General features: G+C 44.0%; 1 protein-coding gene across 2 annotated transcripts in view; it reads right to left on the bottom strand.

Moving 5' to 3' along the window:
* The window catches only part of ETV6 (ETS variant transcription factor 6), a 145,191-nt gene that overhangs the window by 87,281 nt on the left and 31,828 nt on the right, over positions 1-26,082 (bottom strand). The window contains exon 2 of one of the 2 annotated variants that reach the window (XM_028728615.2): positions 26-158. In XM_028728615.2, coding sequence (XP_028584448.2) covers positions 26-158 — 133 coding nt within the window. The remainder of the gene's footprint in view (positions 1-25; positions 159-26,082) is intronic. The other variant, XM_028728616.2, reaches the window with a different exon arrangement.

The following is a 26,082-nucleotide window of genomic DNA, read 5'->3' as shown; positions in this document are numbered from 1 at the left end:
ATACCAGTATTGGAGGAAGACTCACGCAGGTGGGCTGGGAGCCTGATGGCATCTTCCTCCATCCTGATCGCTCGAGGCACTGGGACATGTAATGGTGATGACGAGGAAGTATAAGTTGGTACAGGACTCACTGGAGGGGTGTATGAAATCCTTTCCTGCTGTGATGGATAGGAAAGAAAAAATAGAATAATATGAAATTGGGGGCAAAAGATGATGAATTAAAATAAGACATCTTTGAAGAAAGGAACTCTATGGCAGAGAACTGCAGTCAGATAATAAAATTTTAAGTCTACGAATATTGTTGTTTGTATGTATGTATGTATGTATGTATTTATGTATGTATGTATGTATTTATTTATTATTTCTATGCCATCCTTCCTCCAAGGATCACAGAGCAGTTTACAATATAAAAATAGAACATAGTAACAAACAATAATAATAACCCCACTCTCCACACATGCACAGTTTAAAAGGCCACAGGTCATTTACCGTATTTTTTGCTCTATAAGACTCACTTTTCCCCTCCTAAAAAGTAAGGGGAAATGTGTGTGCATCTTATGGAGCGAATGCAGGCTGCGCAGCTATCCCAGAAGCCAGAACAGCAAGAGAGATTGCTGCTTTCACTGCGCAGCGATCCCTCTTGCTGTTCTGGCTTCTGAGATTCAGAATTTTTTTTTCTTGTTTTCCTCCTCCAAAAACTTGGTGCGTCTTGTGGTCTGGTGCGTCTTATAGAGCGAAAAATACGGTATTTAGCCAAAGGCCTCAGAGCAGAGGAATGTTTCTGCCTGGCATCTAAAGATATACAGTGGAATCTTGGGGTACAGTGGGGATTTGTTCCAGAGGCCCCACCGCAACCCAAAAATGACACACGTTGAAGCGTGTGTCTGCGCATGCACGGCACGATTTAGCGCTTCTGCACATGCGTGAGCCGCGAACCCAGAAGTAACATGTTCTGGTAGTTCCGGGTTTGCCGCAGACGTTTTCTAAAAAATTGTTGCCCCACAAAATAATAACCTGGTAATGTTGTAAATGGATGCCTTCGTGTAAATCTGAAGAGACTTGCATGTCAGGCCTCTTAAGGCTATTTGTCCAAATTAGTCAATTTAACTCTATAAGGGATCATTCCTGCTAAATCAAAGTATATACACCTTCATGTAACTGCTGTTTCATGGATCCTGAATCATCTTCTTGGTAAAATGAGTTAGGGAAAGTCGGCAGAGTGCCACGTGGAAGAAAGAAATGTGGTCGTAAATTGATCTAATCTAAATATTGGACTAGGCCATAGCCTGATCTATTAGAAGGCATGTAGTGCATGAGAATCCTCCGTTGGGCTGTAAGCAGTAAGACACCATACATTAAGACATTATACATTAAACATAAAAACAATTACACACAAAAATCCCCCCCCCTCCTTGGTGAAAATCAGACACATTTCAGCATTCCTACATAATAACGCATAATACACACAACATACAAATAATTCCACACCAGTTGGATATCTTGAGGCAATCATGTGATTTTGAGACAATTCTTGCTGCTTTTACTTAACTCTTCAATCCCAGGGCACAAAGTCTTGAGGTCAAAAAGAGAGAAAATGTATTTACAATTCAACCTGCCCCTTTTGTCAGCCCCCCCCCCCCCCGTCAGTCTAGATCCTTTGGAAAGAAATTGCTGTGTCCACTCTTTTGTTGTTGTTGCAGGTAATAAGTAGTCTTGTGGTCACAAGGAATTGGGCTGGGTTTTTTTCTTCATTGGGTCTGCAGTAACACATCTGTAGAAGGGTTATCCTGTAAGGAGGCAGGGTTTTGGGGACTTACAAACACATTTAAAAAGGTAAGGGGTAAAAACCCAAAAAGGGTAGAGAATATCATAAGGGAAGCTGTAAACAATAAGAAAATCTTAGAGTTAAGCATTTTTATCCGTTTGAATATTATTATTATTTTTTATAAAATATTTATTAAGATTTTTTTAAACAACCAACAGATAAGAAACAAAAAGGCATGAAAGAAGTAAAGACATAAAAAGAAAATACAAGTAACATAAACGTATTCACAAATTATTTTTTTTCATAAACTTTGGACTTCCTCACATCCCCCTTCCCTGCGTTCCCAACATTATAGTTATATGCTGCAATTTGTTACCTTACTTCCAATCTTATTTTATAAATCTCAAATATTCAATTTCAACTTTTCAATTGTAATTGTCATAAATTCAACTCCTTCTATTGAACCAGATATTATTTCCAATTTCGACGTTAGCTTAAACATTATATGTTCTCCGTTTGAATATTATTATCACCTTTCCAAATAATTTTTTACGCAAGGCATACACAAAGGGGTACTTCTCACTGCAGTGCCCTCAATGGTTCCAAGTTTTACATTAAGAAATTTGAATAAAGTTTCATGTGCAGAGCATAGCTTTGTCACCTCTTGGTTTAAACCTCTTTTTTCTTCTCTCTCTCTCTCTCTCTCTCTCTCTAAAGCTGACATAGCCTCTGTACATGTACAGAGGTAATGATTCAGCAAATCTATTATACCATTTAACAAGGGTGAAAGAGGAGAGCCCAAAATATGATCTGAAGCTCAACATCAAAAAAACTAAGATCGTGGCCACTGGTCCCATCACCTCCTGGCAAATAGAAGGGGAAGAAATGGAGGCAGTGAGAGATTTTACTTTCTTTAGCAAATATTGCCCCCCTTTTGCCCCCCTGTAGCTCAAGACCACCCCTCAGATACATCATACCTACATCACAGAAGAGGCGGTCTACAGCAGAAAACATTTCTGGCAAGTTACCTGAGAATGATAACTGATAGCATTATTTGGGCAGTCTGGCGATTCCTTTGTAATGGTAAATACTCAGTTCCTGAGTCCAGCTCACAGGATCACCCTATTCATATCTTAAATGTGCCCTTAAGACAGGATTTGTGAAAGAGACAATGTGGAGATTTCCCATTTCCTTTGACCTTGTAGGAAGTACCTACGATTTCGGAGTGGTAGGCAAAGATGATGGACTTTGCAGAACAGGCAGGACTGACCTGCAGGATTCGAGACCAAGACAATCAAAAATTTCAAAGGGACTGGAGTAAATTTATTGTATATTTGAATCATAATTGCAAAAATCTGAAGACACTAACAGGACTGAAATAAATCCTACAATGTAGACAATAGATGAAAGAACTAAAATGCGAGACAGGATGTGAAAGCGGAAAACCTACTGAAGGGAAGGAGGGAAGTCGCAAGAAACTGAACTGGACTCCTTGGTAGGCTTTGAATAAACATTCACAAATCTTGTATTGGTAATATACAGATAGAAAAATTAAGGATATTTACAATTTTATAACATGCAGAGAATAACATGTGTTGAAAAACCAGAGAGGGGAGTCTGGGGGTGGGCGGGTTCTTTGCTTTTGGGGGAGGGGGGAGGGGGAATGAGGATGATAAATTGTTATGTTGAAACTCCTAATAAAAAATCTTTTTTTAAAAAAAAAAAACTTTAAGTGATGCTGCCAGAAAGGAAATACAAGGTAGTTTAATTTCTGACATTATTTATTTCTTGTATCCTATGGGAAATGTAAATATGAAACAGTCTAAAATCTGTGCCTATGCATCTTCCAGAAGTGATGGGACACATTTTTTTTCCAAATTGGATCTTGGTGAATAGAGACAAGAGACAAATATGCTAGGAAGATCAGCACACTATTATGACACTCCCAAGTCCATGAGATGCAGTGGTCAGTTAAATAAGTTAAGTCTATCACAGATGTGCTAGGTATTGTTTTTTTGTTTTTATCTTGAAAGTTAGAAGTATGAACAAGGAAAACAAAAATTAGCTGCTGTGGGCCTTGAAGCCCCAGACATCCAAACACTTCCAGCAGCAAGCTGCCATTTCTCCTGGGAGCCCAGCTTCACTTGGGCAGACTAAGCCCGTTGCTGGTTCCACACATACACCTTTTCGAAGGCTAAAATGTTATGCAGGAACAACTTATTACCATTTAAACTACTAGCACAAAGTAGAGAACCCATCAAAGGGAAGACGTAGCCAGCCTCCCCTTGATCATTTCCCTCATTCTGTGAGTTGCTCTATACCAGGAGTGGGGAACTGGATGCAGCTGGTGGGTCAGAGCCTGCGTTCTCCCACCCTCTGTAGGTAGGGCTCTGCCCACCTGCCAGTCAGTCACCGGCCGTCACTATGATGTCAGATGAACAATTTGTCCTTTGTACTGCAGCAAAGGAAAAGGATGAAGAGCAGAAACATGCACACTACCTTGAGCTCTCTGGAGGAAAACATAGGATATAAATGCAGTATCAATGAATGAATGAATGAATGAATGAATGCCCATCTACTCCTGGAAAAAGTAGCCAAAATCTAGTAACATTTGTAATACGTGATCCTGTAACTGGTTTAGGACAGTGAAAAATACATTGCAGAAGGAACATTCTGGGGGGTGGAATCTCTCTAGAAGGAGGAAGTGCAGAAATACTTGTGTTTGGTCTTCTGTCCCCTTGCTGTTTTCTTTAATAGATACTGTTTATATAGCAATTCACTTCAGGATGTATAGCAGATCCAATTAAAATACTTTTAGCAAATAACGAAAATTAAAAACAACAGCAAAGAATGCAGAATTTTGGAAAGGACCCATATGCAAAGCAGCATTTGGAAAAAGATTAACATCTCATTTCCTGAACACAGGGAGCCAAGATTGTTTTATTGACCAGAGTGATTCCATGGAGTTCATTTCCTCTGCAATCTCCCTTTGAACAGAATTTGAATCTGCAAACACCAGGACAGGAGAGATTCTCTCATATTACATTCCCTACTTGACCAAATTTCCTCAAACAACTGAAAACTATGGAGGTGCTGCAGTTGATCACAAGGAAAGGAAAGAATATGACACCTCAGCTCTCTTTTATTTGAGTTAAATTAAAATGTTGCCAATAGCTATATTAATTAGTGTTGCAAATGTTTAGCTGACTAAGAATACTTTGGTTGAATTAAAAAGTGCCCAAGATTAATCTTACAGCAAACTTATTTCACAGAATCATAGAGTTGGAAGGGACCCAAGGGTCATCTATTCCAACCCCCTGCAATGCAGGAATCTCAGCTCAAGCATCCACAACAGGTGGCCATCCAACCTCTGCTTCAAAACCTCCAAGGAAGGAGAGTCCACAACCTCCCGAAGGAGACCCTTCCACTGTCCAACAGTTGCTACTGCCAGAAAGTTTTTCCGTATGTTTAGTTGGAATCTCCTTTATTGTAACTTGAAGCCATTGGTTCGAGTCCTACCCTCCAGAGCAGGAGAAAACAAGCTTGTTCGCTCTTCCATGTGAGAGCCCTTCAGATTAAGGGAAGTAATAGTTCCGCTCTATTCTGCCTTGGTCAGACCACACATGGAATACTGGGTCCAGTTCTGGGCACCACAATTTAAGAAGGCTGTTGACAAACTGGAGGGCAACCAAGATGATCAAGGGTCTGGAAACCAAGCCTTATGAGGAGCGCTTGAAGGAGCTGGGTATGTATAGCCTGGAAAAGAGGAGAGTGAGAGGAGATATGATAGCCATCTTCAAATATCTTAAGGGCTGTCACATGGAGGAGGGAGCATGTTTGTTTTCTCCTGCTCCAAAGGGTAGGATTTGAACCAATGGCTTCAAGGTGCAAGAAAGGAGATTCTGACTCAACATCAGGAAGAACTTCCTGACAGTAGGAGCTGTTTGACAGTGGAATGCTCTCCCCCGGGAGGTTCTGGACTCTCCATTGCAACGCATTGGGAAGATGACCCTCAATGTCCCTTTCAATTCTACCATTCCATGATTCTATGAACTCAGCTGAGTTCACACTGCAATAGGGAGTTACAAAAATCTCTAGCAGCAGAACTCTGCTGTCCCAATGAAAATGCTGCACCACAAACTTAGGGACAGGCTGGCGGTGGTAGAGGACGTGCTTTGCATGCAGAAGGACAATGATTCAACCCCTGGCACTTCAAGGTAGGGCTGGAAATGTCTCTCTTATGAACCCTTGGGGCGCTACTGCCAGACCACCTCAGGCACAAGATACCGGAGGAGATACCTCCTGAGCCTCCTGGCCATTTCCTTCCCTGGCTTGCCATAAAGCCCCCAAATTAGCCTGCTCCCCTCAGGTGCACTGGAGGGCACTATCCCATTTCCAGTGTTGAAGGAAGATTCAACTGCAAGGCTGCTCGGCTTCTGGTACATGGCATGGGAAGACTATCAAATGTCTTGAGTCCACATAGCAGAGCATGCCAACTTAGACAGACCAGCAAGGGCCTGATTTGGTACAAAGCAGCTTCCTATGCTCCTAACATTTCTCCAGTTAGAAGCCCAATTAGCACACTGGTTACATGATCGGAACAAAGGGAAAGAACAGATTCCGTTGACTCCAGGGACAACACAAAAGCAGCTCTCCCCTTATCTTTGATATGAGGATTCTAAAGAGCCACTTAAAATGCAGCTGGGAATGAAGAATTTGTCAGGCAGAGTGAATATGCAAGGGGGAAAGCTGAAGGCTGTCGTATTTTTGCTGCATAGTTGGTGTGTTCAGAACAAAAGCAGCTCTAAGAGATTTCAAGCAACCAGTTTAGCTTTGGGATGAACAATGTCAGCTGAGCTCTCGCTTCTGCACCTCCAGCAAAACCTGCTCAGTGTTTTCTCCAGTGTTCTCCCTCCTAATCCTATAGCTAATTTCCCTCCAGAAACTCTTGCCCTTCAGGGAGTTGAGGTGCAAGGAAACAATATCAATAATCCACAAGGTGGGTGCAAGATAGCACGACCCCACCCATTACCCAGAAGTCTAGTGCAAATAAACTATCACAACTTACTCCAAATATTCTGGTCATTTTTGCACTGTTTATCTAATTATTGGAAAAAACTCAAATTCTCAATTCTTTTCCTCCATTTATATTTTATTTTTTAAATAGCACTGTAACCGACTACCACCTCAAGCCTTAGGGGTAGCATAGATTCTTCTAGAACAATGCTGTTCAACCTTTGGTCCTCATATGTTGCAGGGCTAAACCTCCCTTCATTGTGGCTGGAGATGACAGTTCAATCCAACAACATATGGGACCAAAGGTTGAAGAGCACTGTTCTAGAGTGATGTTCTGAAAGGTTTTGCATGCATAGATGAAATACTGCTGGTCAGCTGAAACAGAGGAGACAGGAATGGGCTGCATTTCAGGAACTTAGAATTGTTCTCCTGGGAGAGACAGCCTCCCATACACCCGTTTCCCATAGGAACTATAAGGCTTGTGCCACTGTTTTCCTGTTCCTTTAGGGACATCCGTCTCAACCCTCATCTTGAAACTATTTGTATACTTGGCTATCAACACATATTAAGGAATGGTGAAATGCTTATAAGACCAGGAAAGAAAGGCTAAAAAGTAAGTGTGGCCATATATAGATGAACAACAAGAAAGCACCTACTCAGCTATGGCCCACCTTAATGGTCGTGCTTCTGGATGCTTCCCCACAATTTGGTGGGCAATTCACTAGCATAAATATAAACAAACTAAAGAAACAAATGAGATGCTGGCTCCATTTTTCTTCAGTATTAAATAAACCAACACCTCATTTTTAATCAGCAGAAGTCATAATGTTTATTCATGGAAAAAGTCCTGGAGGCTGTGAAACTGGGGTTTAGTGACATGGGGGGGAATTTACAACATGATCTATGGCGAGTTGCCCATGTCACATGCTAGAATGATGACAGCCACCTCCCGTAAGTATTTCTGCATGTGCCATGATTAGAATGCAGCACACAGTAGTTTCACTTGGCAGCAATGTGGAATTTTTACTCCAGTGACTTTTTAAATGCAACTTGTCTCCTACAGAGACAGCGCAGTGGGGAAGCACATGTTTTACAGCAGCCTTTGCCAACCTAGTAATCACCAGCTCTTTTGAACTACAACTTCCATGAGCTCCAACATCACTACCACTATTCCTACTTATTAGTTTTCAAAGCTTTATCAAAGTTCTTTATAGCTTCTCACCACAAACATTCCAACTCACTATGCCTGAATCCAGACTTAGCATAAAATAAAGGTAAATGACCCCTGGATGGTTAAGTCCAGTCAAAGGTGACTATGGGGTGTGGCACTCATCTCACTTCAGGCCAAGGGAGCCAGTGTTTATCCACAGACAGCTTTCCAGGTCGTGTGGCCAGCAGGCCTAAACCACTTCTGGTGCAACGGGACACCGTGACGGAAGCCAGAGTACATGGAAATGCGGTTTATGTTCCCGCTGCAGCGATACCTATTTATCTACTTGCACTGGCATGCTTTCGAACTGCTAGGTTGGCAGGAGCAGGGACTGAGCAACCATTGTGCAGATTCAAATGGCCGACCTTCCAATCAACAAGCCCAAGAGGCTCAGTGGTTTAGACCACAGCGCCACTTGTGTCTGTGTGCTCTGGCTTCTGTCACAGTGTTTTGTTGCGGCAGAAGTGGTTTAGTCATGCTGGCCACATGACCCGTGAACCTGTCTGTGGACAAACACTGTCTCCCTCGGCCTGAAATGAGATGAGCGCCGCACCCCACAGTCGCCTTTGACTGGACCTAACTGTCCAGGGGTCCTTTACCTTTTACCTAGCATAAAATGTGTCCCAATTCATTTTGGGGCAGCAAAAACTTTTTCCTTTTCCTTCAGGCATGCTCACAAGCATACAGTTGGAGAACCTGAAGCCATCACTGATTAGATCTTCCTTAGAGACCATTCACAGGTTACTTGGCAGTTGAATTGTGTGTGTGTTGTGTGTGTGTGTGTGTGTGTGTGTGTGTGTGTGTGCATTTTATGAAATTTTATGAATTTAATAAATAAATGAGTCCAAGTTCTCACTGCATAAACTTCTCACTTTATATACATAAGCTGCATATGAATGCTTACATGACAGCATGCCCCTCCATACAAAACAAAAACAACCACCACCTTGCTTTCTACAAATTTAGATGACAGGTCAGTGACAGTGGTTCACCCTGACATTCTATGATGTGTAGGAAAAATTTGTTTCACTTCTGGTGAGGAGCTTTCAGTCATGTGAGCAGCCACCTGCAGTCTGACATGACACAGCCTGGACAGAGGTTTACCAACTTGGTGAGAACTGGGCCAGAGTGTTTGGTGACAAAAATAAATGGTTTTCAGTTTAATGAATGGAGCAAGTCACAAGTGTAAAATGGCAAACACAACTACACTGCAGAGTGTAAGCTGACCGTTCTTTGGGAAGTGGAAGTGGAAAATAATTCCCATCTCAGTGGCAATGGACATAGGGAAGGAGTTATGAGAATTATCAAGCAAACAGAAATTTTGAAGCCACGAGGAAAAAACGTCGTCCCCCCCGTTCCCCCCCCCCCGGGGGAAATGGAAATTTTGGAAAAATTGAAAAAAAGTTCAGTGTGGAGTAGTTTTACAAATTGCATGAAACACAGTGTAGATAAAAAGTATTATGCTTGCAATAAAACAGGTAACCACCCCCTTTCCCTCAAAAGCAACAAAAAAGCAAGAAACCATCAACATAAAAAAATACTGTAATCAGATTTGCTCCTTAGCACCAACAGCAAAAAAAGTTAAGGTCCACCTCAATATTTAAGCTCCATAGAAGGTCTACTCTTTTTAAAAAAAATAAGACACAACATATGCATGCAGTTTATTCTATCTCATTTTCTGAACTACTGCTATCATTTTCCATTTCTTCTTCCTCTTCGCCATTTTTCTCATGGACTTCTAAAAAACGGCTTTGGGGGAAAACGGGGGGAGGGGAACGGACAGACACCTGTTCCCCCCTCCCCAATTTTTCTGGTTTCCCCCCAAGCCCTTCCATCTCTACTTGAAGACAGTCAGTGCAAAGAATAAGGCATTTTTTTGCATGCCAGGCCCAGAAGTAACCAACATCCAGTTACAGAATAGTATGTTGCACTAAGGCTCAAACTCTGTTTGAAAGGAAAAGGAGTGTGTGTTTTTAATTGAATTTGTTATTATATATTATAAAAAGCATGATGGTAAGAGAGCTTCTAAATAGTTTATAAAAATATACAACAGAATATGAAAATGATTGATAAAACACAGTTAAAAGCAGATATTTAAGAGTATTCAAAAGATTATTAAAATCAGTAGTGGTTAAAGGGAAGTAAATCACATGCAGCTTCTACATCTTCAGATGGGCTGCCCTAACGAAAATGTTTTGAGCAGTTGCCGGAAAGAGAACACCTGCCTGGTGTCAGTTGGCAGGGGGCTCCAAAGTGGGGGTGCTGGAAGGCCGGGGGGGAATGGGAAAATTGGGAGGAGGGAACACTTTTTTCAGTTTTTTCCCCAAAGCCAATTTTTAAGGAAAAATTGGAAAAAAATAGTGTGTGGAATATTCAAACTATATCATTTTCCAGGTCTTCCCATATCTACTTGAGTCTAATGCACACCCAAGTTTTCACAGCGTAATTTGGAAAGAAGGGTGCACATTAGACTTGAGTAAATACGGTGCTTTGCACACCATGCAAGTGAGAGTTTGCTTGGTGCTCTTCTGTATGATCCAGAACTACAGAACTGAAGCAGAATATCATTGGTCTGAAGCTGGACCCTAAGCCAGAGAGCGCTTCTCAATATGTACGTGTTCAGGCCTCGAAAACTTCTTCAGGTTCAGAAGGGGAAACACCCAGAAGATTCTATATTTAATATGTGTCACTACCAGGTAGATCTGGGGTTGGGGGTAAAATCCTGCCTGACACTCCATAGTACCACTGCCAGCTAAATTAAACAATACTGAGGTAGATGGACCAAAAATCTGTCTCTGCATGAGGCAGTTTTCTGCATTCCTTCCAGAGGAATTTAAGAGTCCTGCTGGATCACGACAATCTAATCCAGTGTTTCCCAATCTTTTTCTGACCGTGCCCCCCATGGGTGGAACCAAGGGGGGCAGGGGGCAGCTTCCCCCCAATAAGTACAAATCAATACAAATCAGAGGTTCTGCCCCCCAACAAAAGCCTGACCCCCCCTAACAAAAAGCCTGGCTACGCCCATGCCCCCTCCTACCAGTAGAAAGGGAGCTATTTAAATGTTTTGTTTGTAAATAGAACATATCATGTTTATATTTTTTATAATTTATACAAAATTCCATTACTTAAAATGATAGGAACACAATGAAATATTGTTGAAGCAGAAAAACATAGAATCATGGAGTTGGAAGGGACCCCAAGGGTCATCATTCTAGTGCAGCCCCCTCCAAGGTAGGAAACTCAGCTAAAGCATCCCTGGCAGATGGCCACCCAACCTCTGCTTAGAAACTTCCAAGGAAGGAGAGTCCAGAACCTCACGAGGGAGATCCATCTTCCATGTATTATAAAGAGCAAACAATACTTATTTGACTCCAGTTAACTGACACAGAAGGGGAAAACCTACAGATAGACTGTATTTTTCACTCTATAAGACGTACCAGACCATAAGACGCACCTAGTTTTTGGAAGAGGAAAACAAGAAAAAAATATTCTGAATTCTAGAAGCCAGAACAGCAAGAGGGATCTGGCTTCTGGGATAGCCTCTTGCTGTTCTGGCTTCTGGGATACCCAGGCGAAGCCTCTTCCGGGCAGCAGGAGGAAGGCTCCCCCAAGAGCCGCACTCCCTTTAAAGAGCTTTTAAAGGGCAGCCCTTCTCCATCCTCTGGGGAAAGCCTCAAAGAGCCGCACACACGCTCGACGCGGCTCTTTAAAGGGAGCACTGAGCAGAGCCTCCCGCCTGCATTCGCTCCATAAGACGCACACACATTTCCCCTTACTTTTTAGGAGGGGAAAAGTGCGTCTTATAGAGCGAAAAATATGGTAGTCCAAAAGGTGCACAAGGAGTTGTGTGTGTGTGTGTGTGTGTGTGTGAATTTTTAAAAGCAAGTGTTCCTCACTGACCTGATGCGACAAGATCTTGTCATCCAAAGGAGCCCTGGCTGCCTAGATAAAACACAAAGGCCCACCTGGGAGCAAGGCCAGGGCCGTCTTTACCTGGGGGTGCAATGGGTGCAGGACACCCGGGCCCCAAATTCTGGAGGGCATGAAATGTATACCCACTGCTATATGCCGGTCCCTCTCGATCGGCGGCAGTGAAAAGCAATGGAGCAAAAGTCCCCACCCCCTCCTCCGTCGCTCTGTTACTCCGTAGTGTTAAATATTCCCAAAGAGTTAGGGAACAAAAGACGTTTCCCCCCACTGCGTCACTGTTATGGGTGAGTGATTTCCCCTCCCAACTTTGGCTTCCCCCCTCCAAAAAAAAGCTTAATAAAAGTTCATTTGGGGGTGACTAAAGTAAATTTGGGGGCGCTGGGCAGATTTTTGCACCCCGGCAGCACGTATGCTAGAGATGGCCCTGAGCAAGGCCCACTGAACTCAGTGAAGTTTTCTTCTGAGTAGACACTTGGTTATTTACTAGATGCAAGTCAGCAGCACCCGATGACCCCCGCTTGGCTAGGTGCTGGGGTAGATTGCACCATGCACCTTGCAGAGTCAGGCCCACGCTGCCACCGGACCAAGCATTGGCCGCAGCAACAAGCAGCTCTCCCAGCCCTACCCATTGCCACCCCACCACTGCACTTATCTCACCTGGGGGTTCTGGATCGCAGGCCCTACTGGTCAACATGGGAGGCCCAGCAATCGCCCTCTCCCTCCAGAAACAAACCAGGACTGCTCCAAGAAAACGCATGTGGCAAAAAGGAGCATTAGGCCCTGTGGGTCACCCCCTTACCCACTTTTGATTGGCCAAGCAGATAACCAGTCAATCAGATTTTTTTAAAAAATCAAAAAAACCTTCACTTCTCCTTTGTAGCCCTCAAGCCTTGTGCTGTGCCCCCCCCCCCTTCACGTGATTTTCACCTGTGGCCCTCTTGGAATATCTGGGGGGGGGGCATACGGCCCCAGTTGGAAAACACTGATCCAGTCCAGTCTTACAGTGGCCAGTGAAATGGGCATTGGGATGCAAGCCGGGCCCAAGTGCAACGCTCAGCAGCTGCTATTCTGAAGCAAGCAGCCTCTGACAGTGGAGCTATCATGGCTATCTTCTACCTCCCCCTATTCTACCAGCCCAAGCATCCCGGTCATCTAATGCTTTTCCTCCATAGGCCACCATCACCCAGTTACACAGTCTTGGCTGCAGATGTATGCAAATACAATAAAATTCCTGTACAGAGAGAATTAGTAGGTCAGGTTCTAGCCTACTTTTCTCCCTGGCATGCTAATTTCTACACACATGAGCATCCAGTCATGTGAGCTCCCACCTGCAGCCTGAAATGGTGTAGTAAACAAACCAGGCTTATTGACTCAGTATCGGCCACTCCCACCATTTCCACCATGCAGTGCACAGAGAATGGAGCGTGGTGTTTGTCATGCGCCCATATTTGCAGCTAAGGGGCAAGGGTGTGGAACTGACTGATTAGGAGAAAAGACTTGGATGACAACACGCCTGGGGTGGGGTGGGCGAGAAGAGCTGTTCTGACATGTGAGAGGAGACAAGTTTACCAGCTCCATGAGAACTAGTCCAGAGGCACACAACTGCAACCAGTCCTGCTGCACCAGCCCATTTGCCCTCTTCAAGGCATTGCTTCCTAGCTCTGGGAGCTCCCGGGATATCTCAGTTGGTAGAGCCTGAGACTCTTAATCTCAGGGATGTGGGTTTGAGCATTGCAAGGGGTAGGACTAGAGGATCCTTGTGGTCCCTTCCAACTGTACAATTCTATGGTTCTGTGAAGAAGAGATGTCACAGGACTAAGGGGGAACCCCAAGCAGCTGGTAAGCAGCCTGTGTTGTGTGCATGACTTTTGCTCTCTCTTAGGTCTTGGAATCAGAGATAACGTACAACATGAAAGCAGTGAACAGTATATTTTAGGGTCCTAAAAAAAAAAACCCTTTCAAAAAATAGGATTGTAGTTAAATTACACAGAAACACCAAACACAAAATAAAAGGCCCAACAACAGCAGCGGCATGAGCCATAACATTCTTTCCTATTATGGAAGGCAACACTCACCTTTATCATATTTATCAGAGGTTTTTATTGCATCATAATTATCAGCTGGTGATTATTGTCCAGGCACTTGAATCAGTAATTATTATTTTTCCCCAAATTGTGGCATATTGGGCTAGAACATTTTTTTAAAAAACTATCAATCTTTTTAGAATGAAAAATAAAACTTCTAAATTCTGCATAAAGGTGCCCTGTTTTATTTATCACTGGATAGTGTAAATTTGATGTGCAAGCTTCCCCCCAACCAGGTTTCCATTGCTCTTCTGCAGTTGTGTTATCATAAATCTGACTGCGGCTAATGAATCTGTTAATGTCCTTAAATACGACTCCTACAATCCCTCCCTGTAAGTCAAGCAGTGAAAGTAGCATTAGGTTTGGGCTTAAGAGTTTTCTGCCCAGTTTGGAAATTGATCTCCTTGATTATCTCATGCTGAAAAGCTTTCAAAAGACAGATAAATCACCTTTTCACCATAATAAGTGGCTTTTTAATCAAAGAGCTGTAACTCTGGTATGACATAAAAATAACTCCTTAAAATACACCCACCCACACCCCTCAAACCATTGTGAATGATGAAGGATATTCAGGTTTAAGTTGAACTTCCCTGGCTTCAACAGATGTTGAACGCTCCCCCCCCCCCCCCCCCGCTTAAAAGAAAGAACTAATTGGAACAAACTTCTTAGTCACACAACTGTTCCTCTAAGGCAGTGGTTTTCAGACTGTGTTTCTGGGAATCCTGGAGATGTTTTTGCATGCTTAAGGCTTTGTGTATAAAAAGTTCAGTGATGACAGAAACAATCTCAGCTCATGTCAGGAAACAGTGTGGTCCAAATGTCATGACCAAGATGGAACATGAATGGAGTCTCTGGGCCAGATTCTTGTGGAAGAGGCAAGGGAAGACAGAAAGGTTTCTCCAAGTCCAGCCCAACCAGGTAAATCACCCGAGATGCCCAAATTCCAAGGAAATCCACTTCCGCTTTGTTGAAGCTTTGGGTGATTCTCTAGTTTGCTCCTGCATGTTCTGGCTTCTTTTCACCCCTACCAATTAATCTTCCAATCTGCCAGATTTCTGAGGCTCAGGGATAGAGCCTGGGGGCTAAAGGGCAGCCAGGAGATGGAGTCTGCTGTGTAAAGGTATAGCCTGGAAGAGGCAGAGGGCGGCACCTGGTGGGTCAACGAGCAGGGCAACACAGGTCAAGGTAGAGCCTGATGGACACTGGGGCACAGTCAACAGCAGAAGCTCACCGGGAAACAAAATGCCCTGGCCCCTCAACTGTATCCCTCTCACTCTAAAGGTTTTACTCCTTTCTCCTGAAAACAAGATGTCCAGAACTCTGAAGGTTCAGCCCGAGTTCAAGAGATTGCTTTGCCCATGAGCATCCATGTTTCAGCCCTGCTCCTTTCCCAGTTGGACTTCTCACTTCATAGGCCGGCATGCAAGTAAATCTGCTTGCACTGACCATGTTTATCATAGAATCATAGAGTTGGAAGAGACCCCCCAAGGGTCCTCTAGTCCAACCCCTGCAGTGCAGGAATCTCAACTAAAGTATTCATTCAAGATGGCCATCCAACTTCTGCTTATGATGGATAAGACAAATCATGCATACACTATGGGCCATTATTCCTTTGCTATATTGCTATTCACTCCTCTGCCCAAGAGAGATAAAACTGCAGTATGACACAGTGGAGTTGACATATAGTGAGACTTGTAGTGGCACCTGTACCTTTATGTTCACAGACTGTGGCTGGAGGATTCATTTAAACACACACACACACACACACACACACACACACACACACACACACTTTAATGTTGGTTGCAAACTGGCAAAGTTCTGTGAATGCTCATGGCATTCATCTTGTTTGAGCAATAGTTGTGGAACCAGTTTCATTTATTTTTGGCAGTTCTCTCTCTCAGCTCTCAGACTCTTGTCAAGAACCAGGACAACAGAAAGCAAACAAGCATTAGAATTTCTTAATACTAGTTGAAAAAAGCAAAGCAAGGTTATTGTCTGCAACAAAATGCCAATCATAAACTTCAGCTCAAATATGACTCAGAAGATACACCACTCAGTATAATCCATAAGTTGGGATAAGAATCCAGGTTTAATTATTGTTATAAGACTTACATTAGTTGCTCGGCCCACTTTTGCCGCAACTGTTCTGTGGCCCCCATAAAGTTGCCCAGAGGTTATTATAGTATGCAACCTAAGAACAGAGAAGGGGTAAAGAGGAACACAACTCTTCCCTTGTGAGTGGGTAAAGGAGAAAGTTTGGTAGATAAATTAAAGGCTAACAAATTTATTATGGCAGAAGTTTTCATGAACATCCTACATCAAATGTATGAACAGTTTTCTTGAGACACACATATTTATTTTATAAATTTATAGCCAGAAGCTACTGATGTAGTGTAAAGGTAAAGGGACCCCTGACTGTTGGGTCCAGTCGCGAACGACTCTGGGGTTGTGGCGCTCATCTCGCTTTACAGGCCGAGGGAGCCGGCGTTTGTCCGCAGACAGTTTTTTTGGGTCATGTGGCCAGCATGACTAAGCCGCTTCTGGCGAAACCAGAGCAGCGCACGGAAACACTGTTTACCTTCCCGCCAGAGCGGTACCTATTTATCTACTTGCACTTGTGCTTTCAAACTGCTAGGTTGGCAGGAGCAGGGACCGAGTAACGGGAGCTCACCCCGTCGTGGGGATTCGAACCACCAACCTTTTGATCGGCAAGCCCTAGGCTCTGTGGTTTAGACCACAGCGCCACCCGCGTTCCTTGATGTAGTCTACAGTAATATAAAATGAGATAAAGTACAATAAATACAGACTCTATAAGCAATTTCTGCAATGGTACAATCAATATTCCATAATATGGCCAAGTAACACTTCAGGGAAAGCCTTCATAAACAAAAATGTCTTTGGTAGCTGCCTAAATACCAAGAGAGTGGGCACCTGTCTAATTTCAGCTGTTGATGCCAGGGGGCAGGAGCCATGAATTCATGCACACACACATGATAGATATAGATGATAGATAGATGATAGATAGATGATAGATAGATAGATAGATAGATAGATAGATGATAGATAGATAGATAGATAGATTAGATAGATGATAGATAGATAGATAGATAGATAGATAGATGATAGATAGATAGATAGATAGATAGATAGATAGATAGATGATAGATAATCAGTGTTTCCCAACCTTGTGCCTCCAGCTGTTTTTGGACTACAATTCCCATCATCCCTTGCCACTGGTCTTGCTAGTCAGGGATGATGGGAGTTGTAGTTCAAAAACAGCTGGAGGCACAAGGTTGGGAAACACTGAGATAGATAGATGATAGATGATAGATAGATAGAGATATAGATAGATATTTGCTTTCGTAGATTTTCACGGGTACAGGAATGCAGGTTTTGGTGTCCTCGGGTGTCTTCCCGTGTAAAAGATGGGGTGTCTAGGCGACGTTTCGACGAGGTCTCACTCGTCATCTTCAGGCTGGTGCTTTCGGCTTCTTGTTACTGGAACAGAGCAGGATCTCAGTGTTTGAGTTCCTATAAATACTGTAGAGGAGGTTTGGTGTATAGCCTCCAATGTTCTGGGCAGAGAGGAAGTTCCCAGGCTAGTGTGCCTTTTCTTCTTTTGTTCCTTAATTACTTGAGGGATATCTTGAGTGATTTCTTGAGTGATATCCTGAGTACCACTTAGGTGGGTCATTAGGTGTGGATTAGTTGCTAAGGTCTTTGTGTCTTGACCTCTTGACCTTTGTGAAGAGTTTTTCTGAGAAGATGGCTGTACTGAAATTAGTTGTGCTCTGGCTTGGCTTCGTGTATAGGGGCGAGCTGTGGTTTTGTGGCCTGTGCCAGCCAGATCTGTGTAGGGATTGCAGGGGGGTGCAGCATCCGGAGGTGCCACCATGGTTTGGCTACTGGATGGTGTCTGTAATTTATCTGTGGAGAGGGTCTGGGTTTGGATCTGGTGTGGTTGATTGGTGATGGCGTTCTGTGTGCCTCTGGGGTCTATGAAATACCCTGCAAAGTCTGCCCAGCCACGTACATTGGACAAACAAACCAAGGGGTCTATGAAATACCCTGCAAAGTCTGCCCAGCCACGTACATTGGACAAACAAACAGACGAATAAATGCACGTATTGCAGAACACAAGAATGCCGTCAAAAAAGAAGAAAAAACTTCCTCTCTTTTCCAACACATGAAAGAAACAGGACACGAAATTAATTTTGCAGATTCCAAATTGCTCTTTAACATGGAACATCACCACAAGAGAATAATCATGGAAGCCATCGAGATAGAGAAACACCCTCACAACATGAACAAGCGTGACGACACATCCCGCTTGCCAGACATCTGGAAATTAGCCCTCCCCACAAAAACTGACACCAGAGCCAGAGGCACACAGAACGCCATCACCAATCAACCACACCAGATCCAAACCCAGACCCTCTCCACAGATAAATTACAGACACCATCCAGTAGCCAAACCATGGTGGCACCTCCGGATGCTGCACCCCCCTGCAATCCCTACACAGATCTGGCTGGCACAGGCCACAAAACCACAGCTCGCCCCTATACACGAAGCCAAGCCAGAGCACAACTAATTTCAGTACAGCCATCTTCTCAGAAAAACTCTTCACAAAGGTCAAGAGGTCAAGACACAAAGACCTTAGCAACTAATCCACACCTAATGACCCACCTAAGTGGTACTCAGGATATCACTCAAGAAATCACTCAAGATATCCCTCAAGTAATTAAGGAACAAAAGAAGAAAAGGCACACTAGCCTGGGAACTTCCTCTCTGCCCAGAACATTGGAGGCTATACACCAAACCTCCTCTACAGTATTTATAGGAACTCAAACACTGAGATCCTGCTCTGTTCCAGTAACAAGAAGCCGAAAGCACCAGCCTGAAGATGACGAGTGAGACCTCGTCGAAACGTCGCCTAGACACCCCATCTTTTACACGGGAAGACACCCGAGGACACCAAAACCTGCATAGATAGATATGTATCCACAACTCGGGATAATATGGTACTTCATGCATATGATGAAGTTGACAGTAATCCATGAAGCTTTTGCCCTGATCATTGGCCATGCTAGCTCGGGATAATAAGAGCTGCAGTCCAGAACATTTGGCAAGCACCATGACAGCTACCCCTGTTTAAATTAATTACGTTACTATAAAACTCACACCTGACAATAAACGTGGTCTTTCTTTAAAGTTTTATCCCACTCGGTTCTGAAGGTTTGGGAGTTAAAAGCCAGGAAGCGCATACACTCTGCAAATCAAATCTAGGAACAGAGGAAGCAGCATTACACCAAGTTAAGACAATTTGTTTTTCCATCTAGACTCTCTGCATTGCCTTTTTAGGCCCATGGGGATCTTCAGGCAAGTGCCGTGGGCATTGCTCCCTTGGGTCTTTCCCTTCCCTCAGAAGCTCTATGTACTTTTCAAGGAAGAAAAAATGAGCCACCCTCACCTCAATGTGGGCAGCGCCAGGGTGGGAGTCAGAGGCTTTCTGAATGACAGGAGGTGACATCAAGGGCACAGGTGCCATACTGGCAACCTCTGCTCTACTCTGACAGGCAGACAACTCTCCGGGTGTCTCGGGCAGAAGTCCTTCTCACCACCTGCTACCTGATCTTTTTAACAGAAGATGGTACAGGTTGAACCGGGGACCTTCTGAATGGAAAGCACGTGTTCTATCACTGAGCTAGTCCTCCATGACATGTTAAAGTAAAAAAGGGGAGCCACTGAATAGTCACGAAATTCAGTTCTCTGAAAAAAATCCTCCAGCTCCACCACAATCATCAAAAGCAGTAAGCAACAACAAATCTTCCAGATGTTTTGGTCCACATTTAGGTAAACCTACAACATTGAAGGAATTTCTTAATTAGAGGGCAGTAACCAAACTTTGGCTTACCACTCGTGGCTTGTTTATGACAAAAAGACTCCACAAGCACCACTTCATAGGTAATGCTAAGGAGGCGCTCTGTGGTTTGTTTCCCCTGACCAGTTAAGTAAGAAGTGGGCAAAACTGAGAGTGTGTCTCAGCACACTGGGCCACACTGCTCCAGAAAGGAGCCCAATGAAACAGTCCCAGAAAGCAACAGGAGGAAGCTGCCCAGAGTGGCTGGGGAAACCCAGCCAGACGGGCAGGGTAGAAATAATCAATAAATTATTATTATTATTCCCACTATTATCTGGTCTAATCCTGATATTTTCCACTAACAAACAATTAGGACCCTACCCCAACTACATAAAGCGCACCCAATACAGTGGTACCTCGGGTTAAGAACTTAATTTGTTCTGGAGGTCCATTCTTAACCTGTTCTTAACCTGAGGTACCACTTTAGCTAATGGGGCCTCCCACTGCCGCCATGGGATTTCTGTTCTCATCCTGAAGCAAAGTTCTTAACCCGAGGTACTATTTCTGGGTTAGCGGAGTCTGTAACTTGAAGCTTTTGTAACCCAAAGCGTTTGTAACCTGAGGTACCACTGTATATGCAACCACTTAGCTCTGCAGGGATCCCCCACCAAGCACAAATTGCCAACATGGGCCCCCAATCTACTCTGGAGCCCAACTATGGAAGATTGTGGATGAGGACCCAACTGTGAACCTTTGATATTGTGTTTCAATGTTGTAACTCACCCAGGGAATTTAGGGTGACCAGCAGGTAATAAATTCTTAGCAACAATAATAGTACTAGTAGTAGTGCCCACCCCAGGAATTGAAATGTGGGGGGGGGGGGAGTTCCCACTGAAGTGAATGGAGATTTCCCCCCCATGTAAATTGCTAGTGGGGGGCGTCAGATCTGAATTGTGATCAGACCAGGAGCGCAAAGGGACCCCCACGCTAGTTTAACATAGTTAGCCCTCAGTCTAGCCCCGTATCAGTTTCCTATCTTGTCTTCACAATCTAGTCCTCCATTCCACCTGCCCCTGCCTTATTCTAATCCTCAGCCACACACTGAGACAAAGGACTCTCCAAGTTCCTGTTCAGGCTGGAGAGGAGGAAGAGGGAGGAGGGCACAGTCCTCCCCTTCCTGAGCAGAGGACAGAGCCCCTCTTCCTGTCCACAACTGGGTGAACGAGGTTCACAGCTCTTTGGCCTCTGCTCTTGTCAGCAGAGTCAATGCTGTGTCGCCCTAGCTGCACATGGTGCTTGTTAAAAATTGGTTGTTGATAAGGGCATAAATATTCTCATAAAGGAATATCTTTTGCAACAAGTAAACTGCATTTATCAAGCCATGCCAGGACTGAAACAGTAAAGACTCTTTACATCAAGGTATTGTTACAAAAAGGTCAGATAAAATCACGGGCCAAAGTTTTAGGCCTGAGCTGTTTCTCAAGAGGTCACTCTGAACTGACACACCTACTTCTCTGGACAGAGTTTTCCTCCAGAATGATTTGGACTTTCCTATCAGAGAAAAAAAAGACTTAAAATGTCCCACTAAGCCCTGAGTTTAGGAAGATTTTTCTAGTATTGTTGCATGCTTTTTAAAGGGCAAAAAGGAAAAAGTTAAGGCACCAGACATGCAACTTTCATTCTAGAATTTAAATTTAAAACATATTGTCTATTAGAAAGCATGTAAAGCTTCACAGATGTGTTAACAGGATTTGGATTCACTGTCCCCAAGGATGTGTCCCAGTAGCACCTGTGGCAAATCACATTTCATCTTCACAACTCTCCTTTCAAGTAGAGCTAAGAGGAGAAAGGGAAGGGGCAATCTGGACTTGCATTTCAGGTCAAGGTTATATATGTTGTATATCGTGCAGTCTTTACTTCCTTATTGTTCTTCCCCAAAAGGTTGCCAACCAATCAGGAAAAACATGCCGCAACCTGCTCCTGTCCTTTGAACCAGCAGCTTGGTCTACAGAAGCCCATTCTCCAATATGCCCTCAAGCTATTCGTTTGCACATGCACGTCTGCAAAAAGCAAAAACAAAGGGAGGGTTCTGCCCCAATAGTTCTCCATAATTACACCTGACAATACTGGAAATTAAAGGCCTTGCAAAGCAGGTCAAAACTGGACTCAAATGTCATACAACTGTGTAAACTCTTTAGAATGCACAGTGTTCATTCTGAGTGTTCACACTTTACAGTGTGAACAGTTTCTCCACAGCTCAAAGGCCTCAGATTTTAATGTTTCTTTCTTCAGACTCAGACAACGGGGATCAAACAGGTTGGAATGTCCTTTGCCACAAAACTAGAAGCCCAGTCAATACAGTGGAAGAATGGGATGTACACTTTCTCAGTGGCATAGTGTAGGTTGCTAGCGCACAGGGCCATGTGGAGGGGGGGTGGGAGGGAGGCAGAAAAATGGACGGAATACGCCTGCGCATTCAACTGCCTAATGACATCCGAGTCACCCAGAAGATCATAGCCACAGAGATAAGAAAAGAAGAGCCATTCTGTTGTCTGGAGAGGTCACTTCCTCGTTCACAAGAAGAAGCTGTTTTCAATGGAGCCCAGCGACGGAAGCACACAGCCGTATTGAGGCAGCACCGGATGTTGAAATTTTGTGCCCCTAACAATTTTGTGGCCACTTTGCAAGTTTCCCTTCTGCTACCAAATCAAGAATTACTTTCTCCACCTCTCACTCCCCTTTTTGAACTCATTACTTAATTTTTTTGTTGATAGCAGTATTTTATTTTAATTTTGATATTGTTTGTCTTCCAGATTAGTTAAAGGTTTAGGTACCCCTGACCATTAGGTCCAGTCATGGCCGACTCTGGGGTTGTGGCGCTCATCTCGTTCTATAGGCCGAGGAGCCGGTGTTTGTCTGCAGACAGCTTCCGGGTCATGTGGCCAGCATGACTAAGCTGCTTCTGGCGAACCAGAGCAGCGCACAGAAACGCCGTTTACTTTCCCACTGGAGCGGTACCTATTTATCTACTTGCACTTTGATGTGCTTTCAAATTGCTAGGTTGGCAGGAGCTGGGACCAAGCAACGGGAGCTCACCCCGTGGCGGGGATTCAAACCGCCGACCTTCTGATCAGCAAGTCCTAGGCTCTGTGGTATAGACCACAGCGCCACCTGCGCTGTCTGCCAGATTAGTTACCTTGATTGGGGGGAAAACCAGGTATCAGCTGATAACTGAACATTTTAAAATGTGGTATACAATGGGTGGGTGAGAACCTAAAAATAATCCCCTTCTCTCATTTACTCTCACTCTTGTTGGACTCCTATCTCCCAGCATGGTCAGTGGCCATCAAGGATGGGAACTGTAGTCCAAACAACAACAACTTGAGGGCCACAGGTTCCCCATCCCTACCCTGCACACCTACACAACAGTGTGACACGGCAGCTAAAAAAGCCAATGCAATTCTGGGCTGCATCAATAGGAGTATAGCATCTAGATCAAGGGAAGTAATAGTGCCACTGTATTCTGCTCTGGTCAGACCTCACCTGGAGTACTGTGTCCAGTTCTGGGCACCACAGTTCAAGAAGGACACTGACAAACTGGAACGTGTCCAGAGGAGGGCAACCAAAATGGTCAAAGGCCTGGAAACGATGCCTTATGAGGAACGGCTAAGGGAGCTGGGCATGTTTAGCCTGGAGAAGAGGAGGTTAAGGGGTGATATGATAGCCATGTTCAAATATATAAAAGGAAGTCATATAGAGGAGGGAGAAAGGCTGTTTTCTGCTGCTCCAGACAAGCGGACAGGGAGCAATGGATCCAAACTACAAGAAAGAAGATTCCACCTAAACATTAGGAAGAACTTCCTGACAGTAAGAGCTGTTCGACAGTGGAATTTGCTGCCAAGGAGTGTGGTGGAGTCTCCTTCTTTGGAGGTCTTTAAGCAGAGGCTTGACAACCATATGTCAGGAGTGCTCTGATGGTGTTTCCTGCTTGGCAGGGGGTTGGACTCGATGGCCCTTGTGGTCTCTTCCAAGTCTATGATTCTATGTAACCTGAAAACAATAAGTAAATTACTGCTTACGGAGCACTAGGGTGAAGTCTTAGGACATCACAGGGTCTGACCTAGCTTACAGAGTGAGTGAGGAAGTAGCATCATCGGAAAAGCAGTCATCATCTTTCAGCTTCATAACAACTCTGGTGTAGCTTATGCAAAGAGTGGCCCAAGAGCATCATTGCGGCTCACCGGGATTTGGAGGTCTCCCAAGTCCAAATCCAGCACACTAGCATTTCTGTTTATAGTTAGATGTGCTTGAGTTGCTTCAGGAGAAAAGGTGGTTGGTAATAATAGTAATAGTAATAATAATAATAATAATAATAATAATAATAATAATAATAATACATATGGGGTATCTAATCACTTATCCATAGCACTCGACAGTAGGGATGTCAACTAACTAGAAAAAATATGGGCTGTTTGCTACTTTGCCTTTGACCAGAAGGTTGACCTGTGAAAGTCAGCAGGTGAAACTTCATAGCATGGAGATGAGCATCATCGTTTGCTTATTTGTACAGATAAAGTTAATGTTAAAGGACAAAACTGTAGAGACCAGGACTTTTGTTATGGGGGGCAGAACCTCAGCTTTGTATTGATTTTTACTGATTTGGGAGGGTAGCTGCCCCCCCCCCTTGGCTATGCCCATGGGCCAGAAACATTAGCAGTTCTGCTCCTCAATCCCTAGGGCTGACAGACAAAGAGCAGTCATGTGATCTTTCCTGGTGGTGACAAGAGTTGACAATAGTAAATAAAGAGGCCACTGTAGCACAACAGGCAGGGAGGGTTTCATCTCCAAGAACTGATTGGTCCCCGTCCCCCTCGCACTGATTGTAATTATTGGGAAACACTAGTTGAGGAAGGGTGGGGTGGAATCTAGCTAGAGTTATGGAAACAGTAACAACAATGCAAGATTGCAATATAGAAATTAAAACCAGATCAAATGATACACTAACAACTGTTGCATCCCTGGGGTAAGATAAGGACGCAGCATTGCTTCTAAGTAGACTTCCCATACTCCTTCAATAAGTATTGCTACTAATATCCTGCCAGTTAATTAAGGGTGTGTCTACCATTTCTTTTCTTTGATCCTTTAACTGCTTCGCTAAAGCAAAATGCAAGAATGGGTAATTCGACTCTGGGTATTTCAGCATCTGGTTTTTGAATCAAAGCCACTTGTTCCAAATACCAGATACTAAATATATCATATTTAGTTCACATTATAGTACAGTACAGTACTCAGTGCATTCAGCTTGAATGAAGTGAATTGGGGGGCGCCCACCCCTAGCGTACGTACATTTAAAAATCCCACATACGAAGGTCCTAATATCATGGTTGATTCCTGGAAATCAATTCAAGCCTATGATAATCAGAATTTACCCACATATTTGCTTTAAAACAGTGTGACCATGCATGGACCTACGGCCTCCAAAGCAAGATAATCATGCAAACAGGCAGAAATTCATGCTTTCAGGCCCCCAATATGCACCTAGAGCATTTTCACATATTATATAGCAGCCACAGCCAATATAAGCTCCCTGATTAATCTATGTACAATTCTTGTATATGCATACATTTGTTACACATAAAGTTACTGTATTGGCCGGAATATAAGCCGCACTTTCCCCTCCCCCAAATTCCGACCGTGAAAAGTTAAAGTGCGGCTTATATTCACAACCTTACGATATCGCTGCTGAAACAGCTGCCCTAGGTCCTTCCAAGGCTGGAATGGAGAGTGCCCCCCCTCCCAGGATGCTGCCATGAGGGCTGTCAGGGGTGCAGGACAACGGCATCCGTCCCAACCGTGGCTCCCAAGCCTCCCCCAAACTGCCAGACAGAAGGGGGAAGGGGGGAAGGCCACCGGCAAAGTGGCACAGCTCACCTCCCCCCCTCCCCCGGAAGCAGCCCAGGAGCGCGGGGGAATGCTACCCGTAGGATTTTCTCCTACATTTGCCATTTACGGGTGTGAGTGCCTGCAGAATTTTAAGGGAGTGGCTTGTATTCAGGTATTGTCTTTTTCCTCCCCCCCCCCCTGAATTTTAAAGGTGTGGCTTATTTGTGGGTGTGGCTTATACTTGGGCCAATACGGTACATTTTTGGTTTTACCTTCACAAATAATTTAATGTATGACATGGTTTTATGATGTTCCAATAGATAATAAGCA

Source organism: Podarcis muralis, chromosome 6 (assembly GCF_964188315.1).
Source record: "Podarcis muralis chromosome 6, rPodMur119.hap1.1, whole genome shotgun sequence".
NCBI classification, from domain to species: domain Eukaryota; kingdom Metazoa; phylum Chordata; class Lepidosauria; order Squamata; family Lacertidae; genus Podarcis; species Podarcis muralis.
This window is presented reverse-complemented; position numbering and strand designations above follow the sequence as displayed.